The sequence below is a fragment of the Delphinapterus leucas genome, chromosome 8 (genome assembly GCF_059928025.1).
Source record: "Delphinapterus leucas isolate spDelLeu-1000000601 "Yukka" chromosome 8, BTC_Dleu_Yukka2, whole genome shotgun sequence".
Taxonomy (NCBI): Eukaryota; Metazoa; Chordata; class Mammalia; order Artiodactyla; family Monodontidae; genus Delphinapterus; species Delphinapterus leucas.
In genome coordinates this window covers 37,840,092-37,860,469 of record NC_143136.1, presented here as the reverse complement: position 1 = coordinate 37,860,469, position 20,378 = coordinate 37,840,092, and the positions used below count along the sequence as shown (strand labels likewise).

The 20,378-nt window shown below is 37.9% G+C and overlaps 1 protein-coding gene across 1 annotated transcript in view; it reads right to left on the bottom strand.

Moving 5' to 3' along the window:
• Positions 1 to 12,927, bottom strand: part of RFTN2 (raftlin family member 2) — a 62,888-nt gene extending 49,961 nt beyond the window's left edge. Inside the window, exon 1 of the mRNA XM_022567324.2 lies at positions 11,825 to 12,927. Coding sequence (XP_022423032.1) covers positions 11,825 to 11,963 — 139 coding nt within the window. The 5' untranslated portion in view covers positions 11,964 to 12,927. The remainder of the gene's footprint in view (positions 1 to 11,824) is intronic.
• Between the last annotated feature and the right edge of the window lie 7,451 nt (positions 12,928 to 20,378).

Below are 20,378 nucleotides of genomic sequence, written 5' to 3'. Positions count from 1 at the left end.
GGTGTGTTATATGGGAAAATGAATGTTCTAGCAGTATTAATTTTAAAAACAACTTCATTTTCTGTGACAATATTTCTCATTTTCTGGAAAACAACCAAGACTTAATAACTAGAAATGGAGCTGCAGTTTGGCTATCTCTTGAATAACAAAACATATGAAATGAACTCCAGGTAGGGGCAGTGCTGGCTGTTGGCCTTCTGTCAGTGTGGTCAGTGCTGTCCAGAAAATAGCTGCTGTTAATTGCCCAAACACAGGAAGTAGGTTAAGAAGCAGACAAGGAAGAAGGGTCAGAGGAAATCCCTACCTCCTCTTACATTAATATCCACGTGATGGAACAGAAATCCACCACTTGGATTCACGTGGGCTCATGCCAACTTCTCAAATGGAAATAAAGCACTCAAAGAAAAGTTATATAAACCAGCATGAATCCATTTACTCAAATTTTCATCCTCTTCTGGATTTAAACTAATCTACAATATATTTTCATCATTATGAATAGGAATAAAAACAAAGAGACTGATCCTGGTTTTGGAAGAAACAGCTGGATTTCGTTGCAAAATGACCCAGTTCCGCATGGTTGTGTGGCAATCACTCTGTGATTCATTTGGTCTTACTTTTTTAGTATTTTAACTATCAACCCTGATTTCCAAACAAAGGAACTAAAAAACTATAAACCAGAATAAACTGTTAAGACTAAGGAATGAAACATAGCCTAAACTTATTTTTAGAACTATATACCAATCCTACAGAAATTTAAAGAAAATTTCCGTCTTTTAATGGATCTCATTGCTTATTGTAGAAAATGGAAATGCTTAGCATGATACGAAAGAATCTTCATAGTCTGGCCTCTGTCTACTTATTCAGCTTTCACTCTTGTCATCCTTTTCCTTGTACATCTTGCTTTGGCAGGACGGAACTACGGGAGCTCCTGAGCCTGGCACACTGTTTCATGTTGCCAGAACTTCGTTTCCTTTCCTGCTCCCCAAGTTGAGTTAATCATTCCTTCCTCTGTGCTGTGCATTCTACTAGTTCCCTTATCAATCTGTATTATAGATACTTGTTTATGTGTTTGTCTCTGCTGTTAGACTGAGAATTCCTTAAAGGCATAAAACCAGAATCACTTACCATAAGTAGAAAATTACATACAAATAAATACAACAAAAAGAAAATACTTATCAAATTCTAGCTGGATACTGTTATCTGCCAAGGACTGAGCCACAGCCCTGCTCTCTCTTTGTTGAAAGGGAGAATTAGCCATTAGGGAGGTGTTAAAGACGTAGTAACTCCAAACTGATTGGAAGGCTTAAAAAGAACTGAAAAGGGCACAGCTTTCTGACTATAAGATTCAATGTTATTAATTCTGTGTTTGTGTGTACAACTTAAAAGCACCTCAGGTCTAGTGCTAAGTCTTTTGGTGGAGGCTTGGAACCCCTACTGGGATAGAAGTAGCAAGGACACAGTGATGGCAGCAAGGGGGACAGATGACATCAGCGGGAATAAAATGAATTATAAAACTAGATAAAAGAACTGTAAAAACTTTACAGCCTGAGGTCTCTTAAAGGACTTTCTACACTTCATTGGCCCGATTGATAATGATAATGAAATCATTCCCTCCGTTCTATTGTTTCAGAACAAGGTTTTCAAAGGCAGAATTTTGTAACACATTAAATAGAATCACAAGAAGATAGCTATAACAGAAGGACATTGGTGCTTAAAGAGGTTCCTGTTCAGGTAGAGAATGTATTTCTAAGGAACACCTTGTTCTCTGGCGATGTCAGAGAAATTTTGTGTCAGTGGAACAAATCCAGCTTTTCTAGTCTAATCTACATCCTCTTGCACTTTCGATAAAGTAAGGTTATTGTCTTGAGTTCAATGCAAAAGAAATGTTAATGCCTGAAACACAAAGACACACACACACAGAAGTTTTGAGAAGAATTACAAACTGAGAAATCCAGTAAAGTTACAAAGGGAGAAAAAAAATTGTACATCAGTACTAATAAGCATATCTTACACATAAGTTTTTGTAAAGATCATGTCATTTTGGGCCCAGTGCTTTACATTAATTATTCAACTGTCTCAAATGTGCATGTTCTTCTATTTGGAGGTCTGTGTCTTTTGATAAATAGCACTCGGCATAGACATGACAATTATGATAAGTGCTTGAGAAACACTTGTTAAAGGACCAACTGAATGAAAAATTGGTTGTAACATTAACGTATTCAGTGAACAGAGCTCCAGGGTGCTCATGGAGCAGTAGTTTAGAAAATAGACTCTAGGGGGACTTCCCTGGTGGTCCAGTGGTTAGGACTCCTCGCTTTCACTGCTGAGGGCCGGGGTTCAATCCCGGTGGGGGAACTAAGATCCCACAAGCCCCCCCCCCCCAAAAAAAGACCTTCGGACCAGACTGCCTGGATGCAAATCTCAGCTCTAACACTTACTAGCCTGGCAAGCTACTTTGCACCCACGTGCCTCAGTTTCCTCATCTTCAAGGTAAGAATAATAATAGAGTCTACTCTATAGGGTTGTTAGGATTAAATAAGTTTATATGTGTTCCTAGAAAGTATCTGGCATGTAGCATGTGCTATACAACTATTGGTTGCTTTGTTAAATAAAGTCCTCGCCTGTGGAACGAGAGGCAGCACACTATTCTAAGAGCATTAGGATCTGGAAGCAAATCACCTGGGCTCAACTCATGCCATTTACTAGATCTGGAACAAGTTAATTTGCCTGTCTGAGACAGGCAATGACAGGGACAAACAATGGTATTAACTTCATAGAGTTGCTTTCATAGTAATTGTAAAACATGAGCCCAGGGCCTGGTACAAAGTAAACACTCAAATATCAGTGATGTGCCTGTCTGTTGGTGGCCCAGCTTAGAAAGATAGTTTCGAATGAAGTTGCCCTCCGAGATGTCATTGTTGGTTTAAAAAAATCTCCAGGAAGATCATTGTAGAGATCTGGATTTATTCCAAAAGCCCAGCCTGGCTCACCATCTGTAGAATTCTGTATCAGAGGCCCCTAACTCATGCTCTAGATCTCAGGTCCCTAACTCACCCTATAGATTAGGTGTCCCCCCTGCCAACTCACTCCAAATAACAGTCCCTAACTCACGCTGATCTGCTCCATTGAGTCCCAGACTCAAATGTCCAAAGGTATCAGCCTGATAAAACAAGGAAAGAGGCTGTGCTGAAGGAGGGACCTGGGGAAGACTTAATACCTTATCCAAGAGTGCAGCAGCCCTGGTCCAGCGCTGCCATGTGGTCATGTCGGCCCAGTGTTGCTGGATCTTCTATTTTTTTAAGAAAACCCCCAAATCCAGATTCTTATGTAATATCTCCCAACTTTAAAAAGTGACAGTTAATTCAAATATCTTAACACTATACACACCAAGCGAGACCTGTCTAAAGGCTGAACATGGCCCATGTCTTGCTGGTTTGCAGCTTCTCCTCTGGGTTGCCCCAGGGATTCTGCAGACCAGAGCCTGCCCAGGTCCAGGCCAGGCCACCCGGACCATCTTAGACAGTGTTCAGCATCCTAGGACACAGAAAGTGATCCAAATCTTCATTAGTGGGGACAGGAGGGTGATGGTGATAGGAGGGCTGGGGTTCATTCTGTTAACAAATTGCCCTTCTTATCCTACATTGTGATTTATTTTAAACATGCCAGTGTCATTCAAGAAAGGTAAACCTAGGAGCAAGGAAAGGTGAAGTAAATCTGGGAATTTTGTTGAGAACTTCCCTTCAGGTAATCCCCTCGATTCTTAATAATGTTTTAAACTGTGCTGAAAAGAGACTGGCAGCCTGACTCAGCTTAGAGATGTGAGGAAGGGGCAAGCTGTGCACACAGAGTGAGGCATTTTCATCAGTGCTCACCAGAGTGAATAATTATGTCTCCAAGATAGGCTTGGTGTTTGAAGCCAAGCCTTTGATTTGATGTCCTTACACTGGGGCAGTAATATCAGAGACTCTATTACTTTTTAAACACAGGAAATTAGGGGGGAGGTGTGGTTGTTTTGGCTAGAACTGAACAGCAGAGGCAGTTAGCAGCAGCTGCAAGCCATCTTGCTCTTCTTAGCTCCCCAACCGCTGCGAGTTCCTTGGGAGAAGGAACAAATGGTGTTGTTGACAGCATTAATGGGTGGGGTTGGTTGCCATTCAATCAATGCTACACGATTTGTAAAAGCTTTATTACACCTTACAAGGCTATTGTGAAGAACTGGTGAAGGAAAGTATTTTGTAGTTGCTTTGAAAACTATATACATGCAGAGTGGACTTTTCTGATTAAAACTGAAACGTGCTGAAGGTTAAGCAAGTCTATCATTTATCCTCATAGTTTCCAAAATAAAATATCAGTAGAGTTTTTTATGGTCCTTTGCTTAAAAGCTTCATAGACAAAGATCAAATTTTAAAAATAGAAAAAAGTCACATTCTAGTAAAAAGCTAAGAACTTGTTCAATGTCAAAAGGTTTGCTCTGATGATGTAACTGTATGAAACCAGTCCAAGACATATATATGTTCTTTCCACCAATTTACTTCTGAAGGTTGGTATGTATTTTTGAAATATTTATGAAACATTGTTTCCTCAGATAAAAGCACGATGTACAAACACTGGCAAGCAATTTTACCATATTTTCAAAAGGGAACAGACTGTCAAACCCCATATTATATCTAGCAATTATAGTAAAAAATAATAAGTAACATGTACCAAGTACATATTTTGTGCCAGGCATTATGCAAAGTGCTTTACATGCCTAATCTTAATTAGCCCTTACAAAAACTCCACAAGGCAGATATTATCATTATTTTCAGATGAGGAAACTCAGGAAGAGAGAGATTTGATAACTTGCCCAAATTATTAGTGAGCGGTAAGGCTGTAATTGAACCAGACAGAATGACTCCAGAGCCAGTACATCTGAGCACCGACAGGAAAGTAAAGCTTCATTGGTTTGCATCACTGCTAATTCAGAATTTGTGAAGATTCAGACATGAGCTGAGCTAAAGCTTTCGACTACTATAAATTGTTAATCAATCTAATGTACAGATATTAAAAGGAGTATCCAGTTTACTCTACTTATCAAAATGTTTTAAGTTACTTAGAAAGATAAACTACTATATAAATAACGTCCAAATTACATAACATTTTATGTTTTCAATAAAGGTGCCATCTTTGTAGTCACTCATTAATATATTTAATTGAAGTAATACAACTGTGGTTTTGAAATGCACTCAAACTCCAAGGGACGACAGAGCTCATAATTACAGGCAGATATGCAAAAGATTGCATTATGACCAAGTCAGCCTTGTGTTTCACCGCTGTCTCCTGCATGTGCTGCACTCTGCCTGTTCGGTTTTACTTGTAGTTCCCAGACAAACCATGAGATTTTCTCTCGTTTCTGAGTCTGTACAGCTTGTCTTTCAGCCTTGTTTGCCTTACCCCCACTTCCTTACTCAGCCTTTTTTTTTAACCTTTAAAAACATCTTGTGTGGGGGTAGAAATGTAACGTACAAACGGGGTGCACAAAACATACTTAAAACTGCCAGCATTTGGTAACCACCATCCATTCAAAAATCAGAAAATGGCGGGCACGCCAGAAGCCTCACTTCCTGCCCGTTTCAATCACAATCCCCCTCTCCTGCTCTGTGCTACCTTGACTTTTTTTTTTTTTTTTTTTTACCTTGACTTTTGTGGTCCTCACTCCTTGCTCTTTTTAGTTTACTATGCAAGAATGCAAGCAAACACTACAGTTCAGTTTTGCCAATTTTGTGAGCTTTATATAAATGGAATCATACAGTATTTTGTGTCTGTTTTCTTTCACTGAACATTAAGGTCGTGAGATTAATCTTGGGCAGCTTGTGTAGTTGTAGTTTGTTCGTTTTCATTGCAGTATAGTAGAGGACAGCAAAGTACTGCCTACGGCCTGTTTTGTTGCATATGGTATGTTGGCACTTCACTGGCCGAGCTGAGTAGCTGTGACAGAGACCACACGGCTCACAAAGGCTAAAATATTTACTATCTGGCCCTTTTCAGAATAAGTTGGCTCACTTCTGTGGTGCAGTGTTGCATTGTATGAGTTTACCACAATTTATTTTTCCAGTCTCTTGTTCGTGGATTTCTGAGTTGTTCACACTTTTGGGGTTATTACAAATAGCACTTCCATCAACATTCTTGTATGTGCTGCATGGTGCATGCGTGTGCACGCTTCCACTGGGTATATGTATCTTCGCTAAATAGGTAATGACAAAGCATTTTTTGTTTTTTCAAAATGGTTGTACCAATTTACCAATACCTGGTATTAGCTTGACATTTTAGCCATTTTGGATGATTTGTAGTGGTTTCTCACTGTGGTTTTAACATGAATTTTTCCTGATTACTAATGAGGTTGAGCACGGTTTCATATGTCTATTGACCATTTAGATTTCCTGTTTCATCAGCCACCTGTCCAAGTTCCTTGTCCATTTTTCTATTGGGTTGTCTTTTCCTTTTTTGATTTTCAGTTGTATTTTGTATATTCTGGACATAAATCTTTGTCTAAGTCTCACTCATTCTTTAGATCAGATGAGGTGGCACTTCTTTTAAGGAGTCTTTCTGGATCCCACCAATCAGGTGGAGGTGCTCTTCTTTCTGCTTCTATAACTCTCAGACTTCTAGCAAAGTTTGTATCACAGCATAGAGTGTAAGCACTGTAAACAGATGGTTATTCCTCAGGGCTTCTCAGCAGGAAGCTCACTAGGATGCAGGTTCACAGAAGTCAAGGACTAGGCTTTATTCCTCACTCGGAGCTCAGTAGGTGCTCAGTAAGTGTTAGTTCAAAAAATAAATAGACGAATTGGGAGACTGGGATTGACATATATACACTATTGACACTATGTATAAGACAGATAACTAATGAGAACCTACTGTATAGCACAGGGAACTCTACTCAATGCTCTGTGCTGACCTAAATGGGAAGGAAATCCAAAAAAAGAGGGGCTATATGTATATGTGTAGCTGATTCACTTGGCCGTACAGTAGAAACTAACACAACATTGTAAAGCAACTATACTCCAATAAAAATTTTAAAAAAGAATAAATAAAGGTCCACCCAGATGTAAGAAAAACCCCCAATATAACGTAGATTGCCAGTAGAAATGTATTTTCTCCCAACATCAATATTTATTTAAGTGGGTCAACTGTTTGCTATTTTCAGAGATTCCCTATCCCCCAGGTCAGAATGGGAACTTTCTTTCCCCCAACAGTCCGAAATTGTGAAGTTTTTTTATTTGCCACAGCTACTGAGCCTGTGCTCTAGAGCCCGAGAGCCACAACTACTGAGTCCATGTGCCACAACTACTGAAGCCTGCTCGCCTACAGCCCATGCTCTAGAGAAGCCACTGCAATGAGAAGCCCGCACACTGCAACTGAAGAGTAGCCTCCGCTTGCCACAACTAGAGAAAGCCCTCATGCAGCAACGAAGACCCAACACAGCCAAAAATAAATAAAATAAATAAATAAATAAAAAATAAAGGAAAGTCCTTATGCGGTTTTTTTATCTGACAGAGATTATGTTGATGCTTGAGTAAATTTAGTCATCTTTATTATAAATTTCTTTTTACATAGCACTTTACATTTGAAAATCTTTTGACTGCTTGAGGAAATACTCAAGAACTTATTAGATTCAGACAGACATAGAAAATTTAGCTGGACTGACCTTCTTTCCTTCCTTCCCTCGTTTCTGATACTTTATTCATCTCTTGTTGATTTTTAAATGCATTCTCTTCAGTGCTGCATCTTCATTATTCTTGAAAGTTCTCTAGTATTTACGATTACTGACCATTTCTTGCTTTTTGAAACCCTCCTTTTCCTTGTGTTCTCTGGTGCTATACAGTCGCAATTGTCCTCATTCTATTTCATTTTTGTTGAGTTGTCCTAAATATGGCTAAATATGCCTGATGATTCAGCCCAAGACACTTATGCTCTGCCCATATTCTCCTCTTTAAGACTTTATCTACTTCAATTCCTCCTGGAAGTCATCATCTCTGCCGTGCACCTGTAACTCTCTCTGCCAGGATGTTCCACTGCCACCTCACATGCAACGTGCCTGGAATGGAATTGCTGTTTCACCAACTGACTCCCTGTGGGACGCCCCTCCTACTGTAAGAGGCATCATTATTTCCACAGTTTCTCAGGCTCAGAACAGGGAAGTCATCTTGGATTCCTCATTCTTTCTGTCCCTTCATACCCAGCCAGCCACAGGCTAAGTCCCTCTTGGTAATGTCTCTTACAGGGACGCCCCCTCACTTCTCCTTTCAATAGCCCTTGAAAGTACCTCAAACTCTTAATCTTTTTCTGATTATATAAACCCTATTTTTTTCTTCAGGTTCAGTTAAAGTTCTAATTTGAATTCCAACTTATCCTATTCAAAATTGATTTTTCCTTTTCCTGATACCTCTTGTATCTCGTATTGCAATTTTTCATTCATTACTTCAACACAACTTATTGGCCACTGGTCATGTGCCAAACACCGTGCAAAACACAGCAGTGCAAAGGTGGATGTGGCATAGTTCCTGACCTTGAGGAGTTCATGAGCTTGTCCAGTTTGACCAATTAGAATATAAAATATTGGAGGGCAGAAACTATGTCTTATTCCTTTTTGTGTTTTCACTACTTATCAGCATCTTCTACAGAATCCATACATCAATGTATTTACTACTGTTACAGTGATGGTAAAAGACAATGAGAGTTTCTTGTTCTCATAATAAGAAAGCAAGCGAGGGGCCAGGAAAATTTTACTCAATGTGTTTTACATGATTCTATTAGAAAGTCAAATAAGGAAGTTACCATCTGTCCTTCTGTTGGGTTTTTAATACTGTAGAAATTTGTTTTTAATCATAAAGCTATACATGCTCTAAAAATCCTTAAGGCCATGGTTATTCAGATTGTTTTCTGGGATTGCACAAGAAGGTAAACCAACCCTTCTGGATTATTTGCAGAGTTAATTTAACTTTTCACCAAGAAACTCTATGATGTACTCATATATATACTGACACACTCTCATACATACACATGTATAGATTACTATACAATAATCCAGAAAATTTATCACAAAAATTGTGCTGAAAATCTCACTAGTGCGGTTAGTAGATCTGGCACAAAGCCAGGAGGGATAGTTAACTTTTATTAAGTGCTTACTAAGTGCCAGGTACCTTTTCAAGGAGATTATTTTGTATAATCTCCTTTAATCTTTAAAATAACTCTATTATGCAAGCACCATCAGAACCCCCATTTTATAGATGAGGAAACTGAGATACAGCAAAGTTTATAAACTTGCCAAGTTAATGAGTGAAAGAGCCTAGATTCAGAACCCAGGAACTTGACTCCAGAGCCTTATGCACTTAATGATTAGGCTATTATTTCTCCCATAGAGATATATAAGTAATGGCTCAAAGTACCCCCCACCAAAAAAAAAAAAAAAAAGTGTGGGAAAGGCACACACACACACACACACACACACGCACACAGAGAATGGAACTAAATGGAAAATCAATAAATTTTTCAAGATAACTATAGCCACCATAACACAGGGCACTGGAAATTTCAAAGGGTCTCCTCTTGCCCCACTGGGACTTGACTCTCTGTCCCATGTCCTCTGTTTGGAGAAACAGAGGAAAACAAGGTAAGAGACAGGCTCTTCGTGAGCACACACAGCTGTCACTAGACCAATTTGTTTCCTGAAAGGTTGCTCACTGCACGTGGTCTCTGAGAGGCAGGAGATGCCACTATTTAGTAGTCCTCACAGCGACCCCAGGTCAGAATGGCCAGGACTATACGAAGAAGGCTGGCATATTTTAACCCCCACGTGACTCACTTCTCTACACACTGGAGGAATAGGTGGGCGTCAGAGACAACAGAAGAGAGGAAGGTGGTTTGTGGAGCTGGGCTGATACAGAGTCTTGGCTTCTGAGGCAGAGGCAAAGGCAAAGGCAAAGGCAAAGGCAAAGACAAAAACAAAACAGAACAAAAAACGTGTGGAAGAATTGTAGAGAAAAGGGACACCAGGAGATTGGGCCCCTGGACCAAATAGGAACCAGGTGCAACTTTAAAATATGTGCCTGCTTACTGAGTTAACATTTGCAAACTATGCCCATACCTACACTTTATAGTGTAATACTCTATTACCTCCTCCACACACCTAGAGTGGAAGGTAGAAATTTTACTCCTTTCACAGAGAGAAGGGCTTCTGATAATAATAAAACCAAAATGACTTCTGAAGAAAGTTGTAGATCTTTCTGATCCAAGGATGGCTGCATTTATACAAATTTGTTTGAGATTGCTAACATGGTTGGGTGGAAATAAATCCAAAAAAAAAAAAATTCAAGTTACTTTAAAACCTATGGGGGTTGTGCAGCAAATCTTAAAGCACAGATCAAAATGGCTCTGGCCTAAACTTTATGAATAGACAAGGTTTTGAGGTTAAGGAAAATATGTGTTTGCATCCTGTGGATTTACAAAAACTTGTCCTAAAAGATAATTGACAAGGACAATCAATGGAGAAAACATAGGACCACATCACAAATATTTTCTCAAATGATGTTTTTTGAAAAAGTATAGAAAAAATTCATTTGAGTGGTTACTTCTCTGATTGTCACCATTATCTTAATCTACTATTTTTTTTAATCTACTTTTAACTTCCATAATTAAAAAGAAAATTAAGAATATTGACTTTTTCCCCTTTGGTAGCCTTAGCCTTAGGTAAAAATGGAAATGTAAATATGTTAAAAGTATATGTACAGACTTTGTGTATGTCTCTGGAAGGGAGTTTGCTTGCTGGCTAGCTCAGTTTTTGACAAAGAAAAATGGGCTGCTCTTGCTTCTTGCACAAAGATGCACTGTTCACAGAGCAAACCAAAAAAAATGGAGAATTTGTGTTTAAGTTGAAAAGAAATTAATATACAACATGATAATCTACTTAGTATACATTTTCTATTAACTGATAAAACGTGCGGCTTATTAGAATTAAAAGCATAACTTTGTAATAAGAACTTAAAATACTGATATCTGGAAATTCTAACAGCAAGCAGGACACTCAATTTCATTTTTAATACCCTGTAATTAAAGATATAGTTCTGCTTTTTAAAAACTCAGTTTTATCAATGCGATTGTACAGTAAAGTTTCCAAAAGAAGTGAGGTAAAGTATTTGTGAAGTTGAGCTGCCTCTGTTCCTTACACAGGGCTGCCATCTGGGCTTGTTTATTTGTGTTTCCAACTTTCTGGAACAGGGAGTTTCTCTGTTAGGGACAGGGCAAGCAAAGGAAGTATCTTACAGAAGACTATCTTTTTTTCTGTATTTTCAAACTTCAAATTTAGTTTGGTCAAAAATATCAAATGACTACCACAATCACAACATTAACGCAGTTGGAAACCTCAGAATTGTCTTAGCAAATACTCTTCCACATGATGCAAGTAATATTTCCTACATGCTACCTTCTTGTGCCTTTCAGATCTTTTTGAAAACACAAACTGTCATTAAGGCTAGACCTATTTGGCTGGAAAGCGAACATTTTTCATGTGTCCTTCTACAAATAAGCATTTGATTTAAAAATGAAAGGGCTATTTCCAAGCAGTTTTTCTAATTTTATAAAGTACCTATGAGCCAAATTTACAAAAACCAAACAGAACAAAAATCTTTCAGAGTGTAATTAAGAAACAAAGCATTATTGTTAGATTGATTGTACAATCTGATTATGAGGAACAGTTTAAAAATCCACAAACCAACACTTAAAACAACTAGAAGTCCCTTATCTCTGAAATCTTTCATTTTACAAATAAAATAGAAGCAAAAAGTACCTTGTAAAGTAAAATCCAGCAATACATATTCGTAAGCAAATTCTGTCTTTGTTTCCACTTGCGGTCTCTTCAGGGTAGAAAATATTTTTCCAGGGCTGCTATCATCAGGGTCTTCCAGCTTTCTAAGTCCGCACCCCATGGCAAAATCTGTAAGGAATTAAATTGCAGGATAGGGGAGGGAGACCAGCAAATTCTGTTGTTTAAGCTGCAAAAAGAAAATTACAGACTTAACTGCTTTGATTTTTTCAGCTAAACCATAGATACTCAAAAAGAAAACATTTGAGTCCAAAGAAAGGAGCTGAAGACTTTTTCTATCCATTTTTCTGTAAAGTCGTTGAACCCATGATGATTAAGCTACAGCTCCGGGAGGCTGGGCTTGATCTTAGGAGAAACATGCAAGCTGCTACAACTTAGCGGAGAATTTCCATGCCACGTCAATTTACAGCCAGCCCCCTACCAGAGTTCTGTCGCTCAGGGCACCAACAGTGCTTTGTCTATCCCAGTTAGCTGGATGATAAAGGAGGTGTCCAAAAACGGAAATAAAAAGGCAAAAGTGCAAATCAGATGGAATTATCTACAAGTAGAGGCTATATTCAGACATAGTGGTGTGCAATTCTTTTTCTGTTTTCTCTTTTCCCTTTTTCCTGTGCCCACTGCCCCCCCTTCCTCCCTGCTATTACCAAGAAAGCAAGAGGAGAGAGAGAGACAGAGAGAGACAGAGAGAAAATGGAAAAAAAAAAAAAAAAAAAGGATTCTCAATATGGTTGGAAACAAAAATCATTTCCAGAAAGGAAGTCAGGAAACTGTTTCTGGAGTCTAAAAGGAGAAAAGTTAAAGTTAAAAAAACAACAACCCACTTTTAGTCTTTAGATAGTACTTTTGAGGATTTCTTTCCAAATGAAGGGTTTTTTTTGGCTGGAAAAATCATGTACTAGTTAAACTGCCGCATATAAAATGTTTATATTTAAATATCATAATAAAAAGACTTTATTTAATTGCAAAGAAGAGACAGTAATGTGGATAATTAGTTTCCCTAACATTTATAAAGTTTAAAAAACTCTACCATTAGAAGGCTTATGATAATAACTAGTAACACTTCCACAGGTCCCAGAGTATCATTAATTAAAAACAACAACAACAAAACTGACAACTTGATTCACTCAGTCTTATAAATTGCTATGTACCTCAAGTCAAGAACAATTTCTAATGGAACAATTGTAATGAGTGTTTATTGTATTTTACTATTTACGTGTCATGTGGTGTGGTGTACCCATCAAAACTGTGAGCCCTGGAATCATACCGCCTGGGTTCAAATACTGCTTCTAATGCGTACTAGAGACGTGATCTTGGGCAACTTACTGGACCTCTTCAAGTTTCAATTTCCGCCCCTATAAAATGGAGTTAATAATAATACTTACCTCATAGGCTTGTTATGAAGGTTGAATGAGATAATCTTATCTCATATCTTAACATTATGCCTGGCAAATAGCATAAATTTGTTAATGTGCTTACATTATAAAACAGCGTTGAGAATAGTAGTAGAAGGGAAGTGATTCTGCCACCATTCCCATTATTTACAAAATAAATCTCACATTTCAGATTTTATAGAACACAAGCCTGAAATGATTTTTCAATTACATTGAAGAGTGCACATGAAAACTCTCAAAAGGGTATGGATTATTTAGTTTGTATATCACTATGACCTCTTGTCTCTTCCTTCCACCTCCTTGTCTTTAAACAATTTACTTTTCAGAAGTGTTTTTTAACAGAGGAAAATTCCATAGTCCTTCATTCTCAAGGGTGAGCATGGTTGAGGGTAGCAATTTCTGGGTAAATTTGGCTAAAAAGACAGCAGACTCTGACCTAGTGTGACTCATTTGACTATTCCCAGTGCTTCCATGCCTGTCATTTTTCATGTCCTCTTTTGCTGTGAGCTCCTGGATGGCAGAAATAGAATATTTGAAGTTCACTAGTTCCTATTGCAGAGCCTGGAGTATTATTTATGAAACATTCATTATATTTATTAAGCGCCTGCTATATTCAAGGCACTAAATTAGATGCTGTTTGGGTACACAAGTTGACTAAACGTGGCCTCTGCCCTAAAGAAACTTAAGGCTTAATGGGGAAGAAGACAGACTTATAAACAGGTAATTTCAATTTGATTTGGTAGCTGCTAAGATAGAAGTATGCATAGGTTGCTATAGAAACCCTAGAAGGGGGTCTCTAACTCAGCTTGGAGGATGATATCTGAGCTGTCTTGAAGGATGAATATGCATAAGATAGATAAAGAAATGTGGGGAGCATGTGCCAGGAAAAGGGAAAGGCATGAGCAATGTTATGGAATCATGAAACAGTATGGCATGAACTTGAAGGAACATGAAGCAGTTGAGAATTACTAGAACATAAAGAAGTAACATAATTACTAGAACACGTCTAGTAACATAATTACTAGAACACGTCTCTAGTAGTCTTCTTTGAAAGAAGACTAAAGTATAAGGGAGGTAAGAGCCAGTTGTAATGGGTTTTATATGCTGCATAAAAGGAATTTTGACTTTATTTTGTAGGCAGCAAATGAGAATCAAATAATCCAATGGAAAATTCAAACGAGGAGCTTGAAATAGGCAAGTGACATAAGTTTGTGTTTTTGATGGGTTACTATGGCTGCTTTGAGGAAGATGGTCTTAATAGGAGCAAGAATGGGGGGAGACTAGTCATTCAGGAGAGTATTGCAGTAGTCCAGTTGAGTTGATGACTGAACAAATGAATGAATAGGATGCATTATTATGTCCTTAAAGAATTTCTTTTATCTCTAGTGAAAGGAACTGCACTTCCTTTTGTTCACAACTAAGCCATCACCTAATCATTTTTCTCTCCAAAAATCCAACAAAATAAAATTTTATTTGACCCTTAATGATGTCTCAAAACACATTTCAATGTCCATATGGCACACATTCCCTCTATTTTAACAATTATATGGGATTTCATTGTATTAATATTATGTTTAATAAGCAGCATTTTGGCTATTTTCAAAGTTTCATGGTAAAGAATTTTATAAAGATTACTTTTTTCTCCACATTGGATTATTTCCTAAACACTTAGATTTTACTTCATAAATGGTCAAAGGAAAGAGTTTACATACAAGGAAATCAGTTAGAAAGTAATAAGCAGGGAAAATGTATTCTAATGGGTAAATAATTCATTTACATTACTTACATAAATATGTGGTTGGCCATAAACTGTTTAAGATATTAACCTTATTATTATTATTTTTTCTTTTGTCCACACTCTGCAGCAGGTGGGATTCTTAGTTCCTTGACCAGGGATTGAACACGTGCCCCCTACACTGGAAGCATGGAGTCTTAATACTGGACCTTCAGGAAAGTCCCAGATTTTTTTTTTCCTTTAAAACTGTATTTTGGGCAGTAAGATTTTGTTGGTTATCATCACATGTATTTGCTCCATGCCTCTTTAATGCTTGTACATTTTTAGACAAATACTTTTAGTCAAAAAATTTTCTGCATCTCCAGAAATATGTACATTTCTTCAATAACATATTTCTCCATTTGAAACAAATGTCTGTTTTCTGTTTTTTTATTTTGTTTTTTAAATAAATAAGCTTGATATTTTAGAATAATATTAGGTTCACAGCAAAATTGAGCAGAAAGTACAGAAAGTTCCCACATACCCCCTTATCCCTACTCATGCACAACCTTCCACTAATATCCAGCACCATTGTGGTGCATTTGTTACAATCAATGAACCTTCACTGACACATCATTATTACCCAGAGTCCATAGTTTACATTAGGGTTCATTCCTGGTGTTGTACCGTCTATGGGTTTTGAAAAACATATATTGACATACACCCACCATTATAGAATCATACAGAATACTTTTCACTGTCTTAAAAAATCTGTGCTCCACCTATTCATCACACCCTTACTTCTTGCTTAACTCTGATGTATCTGGCAATTGTAGTACACACGGTAAGATGTGGATCTAAGTCTGTTCTCTGCACCCCTGCACACTGATATCCAGCTGTCACAACTACATTTGTTTTCATAGAAAATCTTTTATTAATCGTGTGTCCCCAGGCTTGTTGTATATTGAGTACTTAGATTAATTAGGATAAATTTTTGGAATAAATGTTTTCTAACATTGGTCATTATTTCAGTATTGATTTACATTTGCTGCCAATTGTAGATTTCAGGGACAGCTTTCAGTTCTGTATTGTAAAGGGGGTTTCCCCAAGTGCAGACTCTTATGTGGCTGGATATCATGGAGATATAGTACCAGTTCTTATCTGTGTTCTAGTATGAGCTCACTTAGTCCTTGAATGAATGAATGAACCTTATGAAAACATTCTCCATAACTGGTAGCATATTATTCTCATAGTAACTACTCAAGTTTGGAACACTTGAGTTTACCAAAGTCTTAAAGCTTTTAAGAAATAATATGGGGCTCGAGACACGGGCTCGAGCCCTGGTCTGGGAGGATCCCACATGCCGCGGAGCAACTGGGCCCGTGAGCCACAACTGCTGAGCCTGCGCGTCTGGAGCCTGTGCTCCGCAAGAAGAGAGGCCGCGATAGTAGGAGGCCCGCACACCGCGATGAAGAGTGGCCCCTACTTGCCACAACTAGAGAAAGCCCTCGCACAGAAACGAAGACCCAACACAGCAAAAATAAATAAATAAATAAACTCCTACCCCCAACATCTTCTAAAAAAAAAAGAAAAAAAAATCATTCAACCCATTCCCTACAGAAAAAAGTTTTTGCATAATAGTAATTTTTAAATCCAATCTATTTTATGTGGCTCTGATCCAAAAAAATAAATTAAACAGTGTTATGGAGTGCCTACTATATAGTAAGGCACTACATGGACACAAAGATGAAAAAGCCAGTTTATCCTCTCCAGAATTAACAAGCTAGCAAACCAACATTGAGTTTTAGCTATTTAAAGTACTATTACTTTCATAATGTAGTCAAACTTCCTAAGTAATGACTTATTGAAAGCACTACTTATTGAAAGGGCCATTCTTTCTTTATAATTAGAAATCCTACACTCATCACATACGTAATAGTTATATAGACTAAGAATTATATTTTGACTTTTCATCTTGTTCTATAGTTGGGCTTCTCAGCATTACATATTAAAATTTTTTTATGGCTTTATAATCTTTCAATGTCCAGCAGTTGACAATATTATTATTCTTTAAAACATGTTGACTATTCTTAACTATTTATTCTTCTAGATCAGAAGTTTTGAAACTATGTATGACAGAGCCTTCCGATTCCAAAGAGGTGCCACCTTTGGTGAAGAGAACAGGCTTTGATCACGTGGGGAGGCCGAGCAGGCAGGGCTCTGGGTCCCCCTGTCACTCTTTCTTCAAACAGAATATCTTAAGATTTTATCAGTTTCATATACCAGTAACAGACAATTAAGAAAATCATAATTTTCAGAAAAGGACACCATTTACATTATTGATAAACTATGCTGTTTCTAGGAATAAATCTACCAAAATATAAGCCAGACTTGCACTTAGAAAATTATAAAACTATAACAGCATTAAAGGAGTCTTAAGCGTATGGAGCGATATGCATAGTCATTTTTAGGAACACTTAATACTCTAAGTATAGGGCTTCCCTGGTGGCGCAGTGGTTGAGAATCTGCCTGCCAATGCAGGGGACACGGGTTCGTGCCCTGGTCTGGGAGGATCCCACATGCCGCGGAGCAACTAGGCCCGTGAGCCACAACTACTGAGCCTGCGCGTCTGGAGCCTGTGCTCCGCAACAAGAGAGGCCGCGATAGTGAGAGGCCCGCGCACCGCGATGAAGAGTGGCCCCCGCTTGCCACAACTAGAGAAAGCCCTCGCACAGAAATGAAGACTCAACACAGCAAAAATAAATAAATAAATTAATAAACTCCTACCCCCAACAACAACAACAAAAAATACTGTAAGTATATCTCCCTCTCAGCTCTTAATACCTGTCACTGAGCTATAGATTTAATACAATGGTGACCTTAACCCCAACAGGCTTTTTTTTTTTTTGCATGGAATCTGTCAAGTTGATTTTAATATTTATGTGGAAGATAAAAGGGCCAAGAAGGTCCAAGATACTTCTGAAGAAGAATGAGGAGAGATTAGTTCTCTATATATTAAGACTTATTATAAAGCCATAGTAATTAAAGCTATTTTTAGCAAGGCATAGACAAATTAACCAATCCAATAGCATAAAGAGCCTAGAAACGGGAACATACATATGTGGAAATTTAACATATGATGGAGGTGGCATGGCAGATGGTGGGGAAATGGTGCTGGGACAATCGGCTGTCTATATGGAGAAGAAATTGGATCCCCATCTCATACCATATATAAAAATTTTAATTCTACAGAAACAACTTGAACATCAAAAGCAAAACTGTTATACTTTTATATGAAAATATGAATATTTATTGACTTCAGAGTACTAAGAGTATTTTTAAGGTGAAAAGATAATCATAAAATAGTCCTAAATGATTAATTGTAAGGTGACAACCATAAGATATATGTTGATAAATTCTATATTAAAATTAAGAACTTCTATTCATTAAGCCTCTTTAATGTGAAAAGACAAGATACAAAATGGTAGATGATATTTGTCAACCATTGAAGGAACAATATCAAGAATATGTAAAGAACTCCTGCAAATAAATAAAAAGACAAGCCAATATAAAAATAGACACAAAATATAAATAGGCACTTCACCGGCAAAGAAACATATGTAGTTAATAAATATATGAAGAGATGCTCAACTTTACTTCTATTTAGGGAAATGCAAATCAAGACCAAAGTGAGATAACATTTTATTGCAGTAAAATTCAAGTAAAAAATTTACCAGTTTAACTATTTTAAAGTGTACAGTGAGTTAAGTACAGTTAACCATTGAACAACATGGGGGTTAGGGACACAGACCCTCCATATGATGGAAAATTTGAGTATAACTTTATAGTCAGTCCTCTGTATCCCCTCTGTATCAGTCGTTCTGCATCTGTGAATTCAACCAACAGTGGATTGTGTAGTATGTATGTATTTATTTATTTTTTTAAAGATAATTTTTAAAAAATTAATTAATTAATTAACCTTTGGCTGCGTTGGGTCTTCGTTGCTGCGCGCGGGCTTTCTCTAGTTGCAGCGAGCGGGGTATACTCTTTGTTGCGGTGCACATGCTTCTCATTGTGGTGGCTTCTCTTGTTGTGGAGCACCAGCTCTAGGTGTGCAGGCTCAGCAGTTGTGGCACTCAGGCTCAGTAGTTGTGGTGCACGGACTTAGCCACACCGTGGCATGTGGGATCTTCCTGGACCAGGGCTCGAACCTGTGTCCCCTGTATCGGCAGGCAGATTCTTAACCACTGCGCCACCAGGGAAGTCCCCAGTAGTATGTATTTATTGAAAAAAATCTGCATACAAGTGGATAAACCCATGCTGTTCAAGAGTCAACCGTACATTCACAGTGTTGTACAATGATCATCATTATCTAGCTCTAGAACTTTTTTATTACCCCCAAAAGAAAACTCATATCCTTTAAACATTCACTCTCTATTCCAACCTTCCTCCAGCACCTGACAACCACTAATATTCTTTGTGTTTCTGTGCATTTGTCTATTCTGAATATTTCATATAAATGGAATCTAAAACATATGGTCTTTTGTGTCTGGTTATTTTCAAAGATTTATCTAGGGACCTCCCTGGTGGCACAGTGGTTAAGAATCCACCTGCCAATGCAGGGAACATGGGTTCGAGCCCTGGTCCGGGAAGATCCCACATGCCGCGGAACAACTAAGCCCGTGCTCCACAACTGCTGAGCCTCCGCTCTAGTGCCGGTGAGCCACAACTACTGAGCCGACGTTCCACAACTACTGAAGCCCACGCGCCTAGAGCCTGTGCTCCGCAACGAGAAGCCACCGCAATGAGAAGCCTGCACACCACATTGAAGAGTAGCCCTCACTCACTGCAACTAGAGAAAGCCCACGTGCAGCAACGCAGCCAAAAATAAAATAAATAAATTAAAAAAATAAAGATTTACCTATGTGGTGGCATTTATCAGTACTTCATTCGGTACTTTGTGTGGCTGAATAATATTCCACTGCGTGGTTATATTCAATACCACATTTGTTTATCTAGTTATCAGATGATAGATGTTTGGGTTGTTTCTGTCTTTTGGTTATTGAGACTACTGTTTCTATGAATATTAGCGAGATAACTCATTTTATACTTAGTTGAGCTGACAAAAAATTAAGAAGTAGATGATATCAAGAATTAGGGAGACCTCTTTAAGGGTATGTCGCTGATGGGAATGTAAATTTGTTTAATCATGTTGGAAAATAGCATTATCTTGTGAAACTGAACTTTCACATCCTCTATGATCAAGCAATAGCACTCCTAGGTATACACCCATGAGAAACTTTAGCATATAAGTACCAGGAGATATATGTAGATGAGAAAGTTAATAGCAGTACGATTTCTAAGAGCAAAAAACTTGAACCACTCAAGTGTGCATTACCAGCCATTTCTTTTA